Here is a 12,500-nt window from a genome sequence, read left to right on the forward strand (position 1 = left end):
TTATAATTTTCAGATGTCCCTCCCCCGCTCCTGCTATCATTCCCAAGGTCTTCCCTCCTATCGCTATCATCCCCCCAGGTCCACCCCTCCCCCCATCTCCACTTCTGCTATCATCAATAAGGTTTTTTTTCCTTTCCCTACGGGAAAACAACGTAGAAATTGCAACAGAACCCTTATAGAAAAAGCAGCTATACCGTTCCATAGAGCGAGAGGGAGAACAGACAACTTTACCACTTCACAGAGCGAGAGGGAGAACAGCTCTGCCACACCACAGAGCCAGAACACGAACGATCTGGGAGTAACAGAGTAACAAACTCTACTTTTAAAAGAGCACAATAAAATCTCACTATTGTATATATGTCAAGATAATAATAATTCTTTCTAAGATACAAGTAGTAGCTAGGGTCGAATACTGCTATACACACATTAGCTAGGGGTCGAATACTGCTATACACACATTAGCTAGGGGTCGAATACTGCTATACACACATTAGCTAGGGTCGAATACTGCTATACACACATTAGCTAGGGGTCGAATACTGCTATACACACATTAGCTAGGGTCGAATACTGCTATACACACATTAGCTAGGGTCGAATACTGCTATACACACATTAGCTAGGGTCGAATACTGCTATACACACATTAGATAGGGGTCGAATACTGCTATACACACATTAGCTAGGGTCGAATGCTGCTATACACACATTAGCTAGGGTCGAATGCTGCTATACACACATTAGCTAGGGGTCGAATACTGCTATACACACATTAGCTAGGGTCGAATACTGCTATACACACGTTAGCTAGGGTCGAATACTGCTATACACACATTAGCTAGGGTCGAATACTGCTATACACACATTAGCTAGGGTCGAATACTGCTATACACACATTAGCTAGGGTCGAATACTGCTATACACACATTAGCTAGGGTCGAATACTGCTATACACACATTAGCTAGGGTCGAATACTGCTATACACACATTAGCTAGGGTCGAATACTGCTATACACACGTTAGCTAGGGTCGAATACTGCTATACACACATTAGCTAGGGTCGAATACTGCTATACACACATTAGCTAGGGTCGAATACTGCTATACACACATTAGCTAGGGGTCGAATACTGCTATACACACATTAGCTAGGGGTCGAATACTGCTATACACACATTAACTAGGGTCGAATACTGCTATACACACATTAGCTAGGGGTCGAATACTGCTATACACACATTAGCTAGGGGTCGAATACTGCTATACACACATTAGCTAGGGTCGAATACTGCTATACACACATTAGCTAGGGTCGAATACTGCTATACACACATTAGCTAGGGTCGAATACTGCTATACACACATTAGCTAGGGTCGAATACTGCTATACACACATTAGCTAAGGTCGAATACTGCTATACACACATTAGATAGGGGTCGAATACTGCTATACACACATTAGCTAGGGTCGAATGCTGCTATACACACATTAGCTAGGGTCGAATGCTGCTATACACACATTAGCTAGGGGTCGAATACTGCTATACACACATTAGCTAGGGTCGAATACTGCTATACACACGTTAGCTAGGGTCGAATACTGCTATACACACATTAGCTAGGGTCGAATATTGCTATACACACATTAGCTAGGGTCGAATACTGCTATACATACATTAGCTAGGGTCGAATACTGCTATACACACATTAGCTAGGGTCGAATACTGCTATACACACATTAGCTAGGGTCGAATACTGCTATACACACATTAGCTAGGGTCGAATACTGCTATACACACGTTAGCTAGGGTCGAATACTGCTATACACACATTAGCTAGGGTCGAATGCTGCTATACACACATTAGCTAGGGTCGAATACTGCTATACACACATTAGCTAGGGTCGAATACTGCTATACACACATTAGCTAGGGTCGAATACTGCTATACACACATTAGCTAGGGTCGAATACTGTCAAACACACATTAGCTAGGGTCGAATACTGCTATACACACATTAGCTAGGGGTCGAATACTGCTATACACACATTAGCTAGGGTCGAATACTGCCATACACACATTAGCTAGGGTCGAATACTGCTATACACACATTAGCTAGGGGTCGAATACTACTATACACACATTAGCTAGGGTCGAATACTGCTATACACACATTAGCTAGGGTCGAATACTGCTATATACACATTAGCTAGGGTCGAATACTGCTATACACACATTAGCTAGGGTCGAATACTGCTATACACACATTAGCTAGGGTCGAATACTGCTATACACACATTAGCTAGGGTCGAATACTGCTATACACACATTAGCTAGGGTCGAATACTGCTATACACACATTAGCTAGGGTCGAATACTGCTATACACACATTAGCTAGGGTCGAATACTGCTATACACACATTAGCTAGGGTCGAATACTGCTATACACACATTAGCTAGGGTCGAATACTGCAATACACACATTAGCTAGGGTCGAATACTGCTATACACACATTAGCTAGGGTCGAATACTGCTATACACACATTAGCTAGGGTCGAATACTGCCACACATTTTCTGAAAGAATCCATTAGATTCCACATGTAAATCACGTTTAAAATCCTTCAAAGTTGAATTCTCTTGAAGACAGCAAGCGAGATGTTATCACACACATTTTGGAAATATTAGAACAGCTGGTTCTAAATCTTGCACCGAGAAATAGTTCCTTACGAGATTAAGGGGGTAATATGATATAGAATTAAAAAAAAACGATTTTGATCCGGTAAGACATAAGTATGAAGGATTCAAGATTATTTAAGTAACCCTTCCCAAGAGGTTGATGATCACCCAGGCTGTGATGCCTGGCGTAATGTTACTCACTGACTCCTCTATAAATAAAAATGTTAAATTTTGCTTCGAGGAGCGAGTTTATTGGGCAGCGTCACTCATCCTGTGAGTGGACACACCGCCATAGTGACAGTATTGGGCAGCGTCACTCATCCTGTGAGTGGACACACCGCCATAGTGACAGTATTGGGCAGCGCCACTCATCCTGTGAGTGGACACACCGCCATAGTGACAGTATTGGGCAGCACCACTCATCCTGTGAGTGGACACACCGCCATAGTGACAGTATTGGGCAGCGCCACTCATCTTGTGAGTGGACACACCGCCATAGTGAGAGTACTGGGCAGCGTCACTCATCTTATGAGTGGACACACCGCCATAGTGACAGTATTGGGCAGCGCCACCCATCCTGTGAGTGGACACACCGCCATAGTGACAGTATTGGGCAGCGCCACTCATCTTGTGAGTGGACACACCGCCATAGTGACAGTATTGGGCAGCGCCACTCATCTTATGAGTGGACACACCGCCATAGTAACAGTATTGGGCAGCGCCACTCATCCTGTGAGTGGACACACCGCCATAGTGACAGTACTGGGCAGCGTCACTCATCCTGTGAGTGGACACACCGCCATAGTGACAGTATTGGGCAGCGCCACTCATCTTATGAGTGGACACACCGCCATAGTGACAGTATTGGGCAGCGCCACTCATCCTGTGAGTGGACACACCGCCATAGTGACAGTACTGGGCAGCGTCACTCATCCTGTGAGTGGACACACCGCCATAGTGACAGTATTGGGCAGCGCCACTCATCCTGTGAGTGGACACACCGCCATAGTGACAGTATTGGTCAGCGCCACTCATCCTGTGAGTGGACACACCGCCATAGTGACAATATTGGGCAGCGCCACTCATCCTGTGAGTGGACACACCGCCATAGTGACAGTATTGGGCAGCGCCACTCATCCTGTAAGTGGACACACCGCCATAGTGACAGTATTGGGCAGCGTCACTCATCCTGTGAGTGGACACACCGCCATAGTGAGAGTATTGGGCAGCGTCACTCATCCTGTGAGTGGACACACCGCCATAGTGACAGTATTGGGCAGCGTCACTCATCCTGTGAGTGGACACACCGCCATAGTGACAGTATTGGGCAGCGCCACTCATCCTGTGAGTGGACACACCGCCATAGTGACAGTATTGGGCAGCGTCACTCATCCTGTGAGTGGACACACCGCCATAGTGACAGTATTGGGCAGCGCCACTCATCCTGTGAGTGGACACACCGCCATAGTGACAGTATTGGGCAGCGTCACTCATCCTGTGAGTGGACACACCGCCATAGTGACAGTATTGGGCAGCGTCACTCATCCTGTGAGTGGACACACCGCCATAGTGACAGTATTGGGCAGCGTCACTCATCCTGTGAGTGGACACACCGCCATAGTGACAGTATTGGGCAGCGCCACTCATGCTGTAAGTGGACACACCGCCATAGTGACAGTATTGGGCAGCGCCACTCATCCTGTGAGTGGACACACCGCCATAGCAGCCTGTACAACACTCCCCAATAGGAAGAAAACCCGCTGGGTTGTTCATCCTAACTCCTTACTGTTAGGTAAGTTTTTAGCCCATATCAATTCCTTTCTGCTTACTTCCGCCTGGCGCTCGAGTCTGTGGGTTTAATCTCTTGTGCGGTACTGTATCAACGGCTTTCTGCCAGTCCAGAAATAGACATAGGAAAGAGAAGGTGGGGGGCGGATTATCTTATTTCCGTTACTTTTATTAGAGAACTCTAGTAGAGTTCGTCAGGCTCGTTTTCCCTTTCCCTAAAGGCATGTTAATGTTTGCTTACATCCCTAAATTTAACCAGGTGTGTAATTATCTTTATGATGCTTTCGAGTGGCAGAAGCCAGCCAGGAAGGTCACTTGGAGTGCCGGTAGTTAGAAAAGGTCACTTCCTCCACTCACTATCTTACTGATGAACCCAACGACTTGAGACGAAGTGAAGTGTATGTTTAAGGATGAGTTATTGTCCGTATACCGGTGAACGGGTTAGGAAGTTCATACTATGAACTTTAGGAAGTTCATAGTATGTTCGTAGAGTAGGTTGTCTTTCTAACGGTTATAACGGTTCAATGTATGTTTGTATTGTCTTTCTAACGGTTTAACGGTTCAATATGAATTGAACCGTTATAACCGTTAGAAACTGAGTTTGAATAGTCTTTCTAACGGTTATAACGATGAAGGTATAAGTTTGTATTGTCTTTCTAGCAAAGAGGGGGGATTATAGCGTCCCCCATAACCATATATATACGAGTACATTATATTCAAGACTCCACACACACCCACATTCTCCCCCCACACACCCACCTCCCGCCCACTCCCTTGAGTCCTCCATCCCCCCCCCCACCCACCCAACTGACCCACCCCGCCGCCCTCAAACCCGACCCCTCCCACCCACACATAACGCATGGCCCAACAAACCCGTGCAAGGACCAGCCCAGGCACTTGGCCACCCAACACTAGCGACACATGGCCAAGCAGAGAGCCGCTGACGCTGCCACCCACGAGCGAGGGCCACCCACCTCGCTGCCACCCACCTCGCGCTGCATAAAGCACAGTAATAACAACATAACATCAACATTTTAAGCGACTATACATTGGACTACCCTTCCCGCGCGCTCCCGCGGCTACAGGTGGCGGGCGAAAGCCTTTTTCCCGCCCGAGAGAGAGAGGGCGCCCCCGCACACCTGTTTATTATACATGACTGTTGGACGAGCGCAAAACATTTTGCAACACCCGGTAGCGTGATCATTTCTTGAAAAGCTTTTTGAAGCACAGGTTAATGCTGTGATGAATATATCTGGCTCTAGCTCCTGGGCCGCGATTCTACTGTTCCTTCAGCTCCTGGGCCGCGATTATACTGTTTCCCCAGCTCCTGGGCCGCGATTATACTGTTCCTTCAGCTCCTGGGCCGCGATTATATTGTTCCTTCAGCTCCTGGGCAGCGATTATACTGTTCCTCTAGCTCCTGGGCCGCGATTATACTGTTCCTCTAGCTCCTGGGCCGCGATTATACTGTTCCTCTAGCTCCTGGGCCGCGATTATACTGTTCCTTCAGCTCCTGGGCCGCGATTATACTGTTCCTCTAGCTCCTGGGCCGCGATTATTCTGTTCCTCTAGCTCCTGGGCCGCGATTATACTGTTCCTCCAGCTCCTGGGCCGCGATTATACTGTTCCTTCAGCTCCTGGGCCGCGATTATACTGTTCCTCCAGCTCCTGGGCCGCGATTATACTGTTCCTTCAGCTCCTGGGCCGCGATTATACTGTTCCTCCAGCTCCTGGGCCGCGATTATACTGTTCCTCCAGCTCCTGGGCCGCGATTATACTGTTCCTCCAGCTCCTGGGCCCCGACTCAACGTCACCTTTAGCCCTAGAGACGGGAGTGTAGTTCCAGCTCCAAGGCCCTGGCTGAACACGTATATTCAGCTCCTGGGCCCCGACTTCATCAAGGGGGTCCAGAGCAAGTAGTAGCGTAACGTACCCTTTCTCTCAGACTTACCAATTCAGTTATCAGCTGTTATCAGAGATTACAACTAGGTGCACTACGGCCAGACACACCTAACGACCCCGTATTATTGATCACAACGTAAATTTTTTGGGGGGTGACAAATGTTTATCTTCTTGGTTGATAAGATGTTCACTTGAGATAGTTCAGCAAGTCCCAGCTGTTTCTGGGTACAAGTGACAAGGATGAACAACCCAGCGGGGTTTCTTCCTATTGGGGGAACACACCTCCTTGTTCATCAGAACAACTGACACTAATCTTTGTTCAGCAGGACAGTGTCTGGGGTCGGAATATTGTTAATGCAGTGTTAATATTTCATTAGCAGACGAGGAGTCACAATAACGTGGCTGAAGTATGTGGACCAAACCACACACTAGAAAGTGAAGAGACGACGACGTTTCGATCCGTCCTGGACCATTCTTAATCGATTTGAGAATGATCCAGGACGGACCGAAACGTCGTCGTCCTTTCACTTTCTAGTGTGTGGATTGGTCAACCATATTTCATTAAGTTTTTTCCGCCATTGCATTGTCTTCTCGTCTATTAGAGAGAACGCCAGTCGCATCGTCCAAGATGCCCAACCACTTGGACTGGACGGTAGAGCGACGAGCTCGCTCCATTCAGGTCGGTGTTCAGTCCTCGAAAACAAGTGGTTGGGCACCATTCTTTTCTCCCCCGTCCCATTCCTTATCCTGACCCCTTTTCTAGTGCTATATAGTCGTAATGTCTTGGTGCTTTACCCCGAAAATTTCGTTCCCTTCTCTCTCTCTCTCTCAGAGAAATAAACGCTACGATAGTCGACATAAGCTCCAGAGAACGGTTCAGGAGCTGAGGCTCAACCTCAGCAAACAGTTTGGTCAAACAACACACAAACACACAAAATTATCAGGACAAAACAAGCACTTAATTGGACATTACAAAAAATAAATAAATAATAATAAAGTTCAATAAATAAATAATAAATAAATAAATAAGTTCAATAAATAAACAATAAATAAATAAATAAATAAATAAATAAATAACAATAAATAAATAATAATAAAGTTCAATAATTTACTAGCTAGGTGAAAGCTAGTGAAAAGTTAGGTGAAAGGCATTCACCTAGTTGAACTTTTTTGCGGGGAGTTTATAGTCAATTATATTATTGTCTAAATTGTTTTATTATCAATAAAACGCTACATCCCAAAACCCCCAAACGATTGCCGCAAGCGAGGAAGCTCGTTACCAACAAGAATTACCTGCAGGTAACGCAGAAAATTGTAAATGATTGAAGCCAAACAGAAACCAAGAATAATGCCTTCCTTATACTTAACTATAATTCGCAAAAAAAATTTCACCACACGTGAATACAAATCAGGTCAAAGTGGAGGGTGACATCAGCAGCCTTAAAAACCTCGTCGCTGTTCTGAGAGGAATACAATCAGCTGTCCATAAACACCATCCCTTCAGAGGAATACAAAACCCAGTCGACGGATCCTATAAGGGCAGTCGAATCGCCTCCAGTGGACGAGAGGATACAGAATTAAGGGTTGGATCAGGGTGTCGTAGCCTCACCCCCCCCCACACACACACAGCTGTTGTCAGCCCGCCCCCACACCCACACACATACACACACACACACACACAGCTGTTGTCAGCCCGCCCCCACACCCACACACCCACACACAGCTGTTGTCAGCCCGCCCCCACACCCACACATACACACACACACACACACACAGCTGTTGTCAGCCCGCCCCCACACCCACACACCCACACACAGCTGTTGTCAGCCCGCCCCCACACCCACACATACACACCCTCACTACCTATTGTAATTGGGTAAACAAGCAGCTGGCAAGCGGGAGGAGGAGCAGGGGGCCCGCCCTATGGAACCCCAGGCCCAAACACCAAGGGGGCCATCTTTCAAGCACGCAATGTATCTGCAAGCACGAGCGGTATATCGCCGGTGTTTACGCTGGGCTCTATTTCTGGCCGCGGTGAGGGGTAAACTGTTTCATGGCGACTCCCTATGATTTATAAATGGGTCTGTCCGGTAAACAGACTGCGATTTAGAGTGATCTCGAGGAGTAAATGTTACTGGCAAAGGGGCCTGGAGGGAAGAGGGGGCGCAACTATAAGCCACTCACGCACTCACACACACGCACTCACACACACACACACGCACGCACACACACACACACACACACACAAAAAAAAAAAAAACTAGGTATGATAGGGAAATGGGACAGGAGTCATTGCTGTAAACAACCGATAGCTAGAAAGGCGGGATCCAAGAGTCAATGCTCGATCCTGCAAGCACATATAGGTGAGTACATATAGATGAGTACACACACACACACACACTCATACATACATACATACATACACTACCATCCCCCCCTCTGCATCCTCTCATGCTCGTGGAAAACATCAAACTCTTCAACATTATCGGAACTGTAGCTGGTTGGGCAGAAACTGTCAGTGGTGTGAATTACGACTCTGATCACCTGATAACCACATGTGCTGCATCCTCTTCCCCCCCCCCCTCCACGGTGGCAAATGACAGGGTCAGGGGGAGGGGGGGAGGGGGTGTGGAATTGAAGGCTTTGGCTATCGCCTCAGATACTCAACCGGACACAAGTCTACGATGACTGCTATAATTCCGTTATCTCCCTATCTTGCCAGTCATTGAAACGATCTCTAACGATATCTCCCTCATCCCAGCCATCATCTTCCCCTCAGGAGGATATATGGATATATATCAATATACGGAGGAGAGGGGCGAAGGTATATATATATATACTAGGGGTAGACTATCGGTCTTTGGGGGTTACGGCTCCTCTTTACCATATCATTCACCGTTTCCTTTTCCGTAATTCACACGCACATGTCTCCTCCTCTGTCTCTCCCTCTCTCTCCCACCACCCCTCCCGTCCCTTCCTGCTCGTGGGAGCGACCGTCCTGCCCGTCTGTAAGTCCCTCTTCCGTTTGTTACACCAGAGGCTACCTTTCCTGTCCTGACACGTCCGTTCCACCGCATTCAGATGTGATCACCCAGGCCCATCTATCCCACTCCTCGTCTCCAATCCACTTCACTCTAAAAGAGCTCAACCACTTGGGCTGGATGGTAGAGCGACGGTCTCGCTTCAAGCAGGTCGGCGTTCAATCCCCCAACCGTCCAAACACAAGTGGTTGGGCCCCCCATTATTTCTTCCACAACCCCCCAAATCCTCAAATCCCTATCCTGACATATATATATACCCCTCCCCCCCTCTACTCCCCCCCTCCACACAACCCCCTCCCCCCCCCCCCCCCTCCACGAACCATCGGTTTGTCAGCTTTGTTTAGCTTCCAGATTAGCGGCGTTAAGCAAGGCGGGTGTGTGTGTATACGCAGAGGTAAACACATTGCGTCCAACGGCTAGAACGTAAACAGTTTACTTTTGACAATCGTGGCTACAATGACACGTGCATTTCTGGTGCACGCTGGTGTCTGCCTGCCACTTCCGGAGGGGTTCCAGGTCGGTGCTTTATACTCTTAATTACCGCTGCCAGGGGACAGGAAGCCTGTATTTTAAGATCCATCGACATCTAAGAGTCAACTACCTACTACTACCTTCCAGCGGTTGCCTAAATTGATTGATTGATGATGATTAAGCCGCTCAAAAGGTGGCACGGGCATGAATAGCCCGTAAGTGGTGGCCCTTTTGAGCCATTACCAGTATCAAGAGCTGATACTGGAGATCTGTGGAGGTGCGACTGCACCCTGCGTGACGGGAGATGTCTCCCGTGAGATGCCTAGATCCCGGGCACCTATTTATATATAGAGAGAAACGTGCCTATAGCCTTTCCTTCCCCGCACAGGCTTGTCTTCTGATAACTTGGTCCGACAGACTGTTGTTTGCAGCGGCTTGCAGGAATTTGAACCCCCCCCACCCCCACCCCCTCGCTCACGACGAAGCTGTACTGAACGATCGGGAACCTTACTACCCAATTTCTCACGCTGTTAGTGAGAAATTGGCTACACTGTCTCAAGAATACCGTCTGCACCGATAAGATGACTTCTACATTCTCAATAGACTACTGAGTGTACCACTGTGAAATTGAAATTGATATTGAAATAAGTTTATTGAGGTAAAATACACACAAAGGGATGAGGTAGCTTAAGCTATTCTCACCCCGTTCAGTACATCGTGTTAATACATACATAGACACACATCACAAACAATAAACATATTACCAAACACACACAGAGATCACACTAACGTGATGCATCAAATGAACAAGTGTCTGGGATGATCCCGGACGCAGGTTCGAATCCTCGTCACGGCCCTTGTGGATTTGTTCATATTACCAAGCATTCTGAGAGATAAACATCCACATTTCCAAACCACTGTGATGACTCTTCTACACTCTCAGTGCACTATCACGAGAAATAAACGAAATCCCCCCAAAATATCAAACGGAAACCATATATATTATATATATATATATATATATATATATATATATATATATATATATATATATATATATATATATATATATATATATATATATATATATATATATAATGCAATCAAATCACATTATTGAACGAAAAAGTAATACTGTATAAGTAATACTTGGGAGTAATCATGAAGGAAGGACCTTACTTTTCAAGAACACAATAAAGTAGCTGTGGAGAAGCAAGTGAGATATCCACCTCCGAAGGATACCTTGATCATCCAGGCTGTGAGTCATACGTCAGGTTGCGAGCAACTGCGTCCAACAGCCTGGTTGCCCAGACCACCAACCCAGAGGCCTGCTAAAATCAGAGACCGGGCCGCGGAGATGGTGATCCTTACAATCAACAACAGGTAGTAATTAACCCTACGACGACTCCTCTACAATGACGGCAGTATACATACAGTATACATACAGTATACATACAGTATACATACAGTATACATACAGTATACATACAGTATACATACAGTATACATACAGTATACATACAGTATACATACAGTATACATACAGTATACATACAGTATACATACAGTATACATACAGTATACATACAGTATACATAGTCCCCAATAACCGGGAACTGTACGATCAGCTACTCAAACTGGCTATTTTGTTATTATTTCTTAACTGCACTTTTGCCCCAAAATGGTTTCAATATTTCAACCATTATAAATACAAAACCCAGACGAAGTATTGATTACCTTGAGGTTACCTTGAGGTGCTTCCGGGGCTTAGCGTCCCCGCGGCCCGGTCGTCGACCAGGCCTCCTGGTTGCTGACTGATCAACCAGGCTGTTGGACGCGGCTGCTCGCAGCCTGGCGTAGGCTGATGTCAAGAGTAATGGTTCAAAACTTAAGGGGGTGTAAGAAAGGGAGATAGATCCATTTGAATGTATTTTACCGATGAAAATCAGTGCATTTGAAACTCCCGCCAAGACAGCGGCTAACCTGCGCATGCGCAGAAGTCATATTCACCATGAATGAATATGGTGAATATGTATTCAACTTGGGCTAGAGACGAGGGGGAGGGGGGGGGGCTAGAAATGAAGGTTGATGTTGTTGTCTAAGATTCGCTACCTGGAGAAAAAAGTTCCAAGTAGCACGGGCTATGGTGATCCCGTAGTGGACTTGAAGGATTACCTGGTCAGGGTCGAGAGGTGAGGGTTGCCGGGAAGGCCTTGCAGACAGGTTGATGGCTCCGTCTCCCTCGGCCTCCTCCAGAACGCCGTCGTCCTGCGGGAGATAAGAGATGCGAGATAAGAGATGCTGTTAGATGAGATGATGCTGATCCTGCTGGCCTGGGACGTTGCGGCCAGGGATGCTGCGATCTCCGCTCGTCCGTGGACAATCTCCCATGTGCGTACACACGTGAGAGAGAAGGGAACTATCAGAGGGGAAAGCGCCAAGTCATTACGACTATATAGCACTTGGAAAGGGAGTCAGGATAAGGATTTGGGATGGGACGAGGGAAAAGGAATGGTGCCCACCCACTTGTGGACTATCGGGGGATTGAACGCCGACCTGCATGAAGCAAGAGCATCATTCTACCGTCTACTGGACGGTAGAATGACGGTCTACAGTCA

The 12,500-nt window shown here is 47.0% G+C and overlaps 1 protein-coding gene across 13 annotated transcripts in view; it reads right to left on the reverse strand.

Moving 5' to 3' along the window:
• Window positions 1-12,500, reverse strand: part of LOC123765697 (forkhead box protein P1) — a 634,146-nt gene that overhangs the window by 349,803 nt on the left and 271,843 nt on the right. For all 13 annotated transcript variants that reach the window (XM_069337175.1, XM_069337173.1, XM_069337176.1 and 10 more), the window contains one exon: window positions 12,058-12,150. In XM_069337175.1, coding sequence (XP_069193276.1) covers window positions 12,058-12,150 — 93 coding nt within the window. The remainder of the gene's footprint in view (window positions 1-12,057; window positions 12,151-12,500) is intronic.

Source organism: Procambarus clarkii, chromosome 37 (assembly GCF_040958095.1).
Source record: "Procambarus clarkii isolate CNS0578487 chromosome 37, FALCON_Pclarkii_2.0, whole genome shotgun sequence".
Taxonomy (NCBI): domain Eukaryota; kingdom Metazoa; phylum Arthropoda; class Malacostraca; order Decapoda; family Cambaridae; genus Procambarus; species Procambarus clarkii.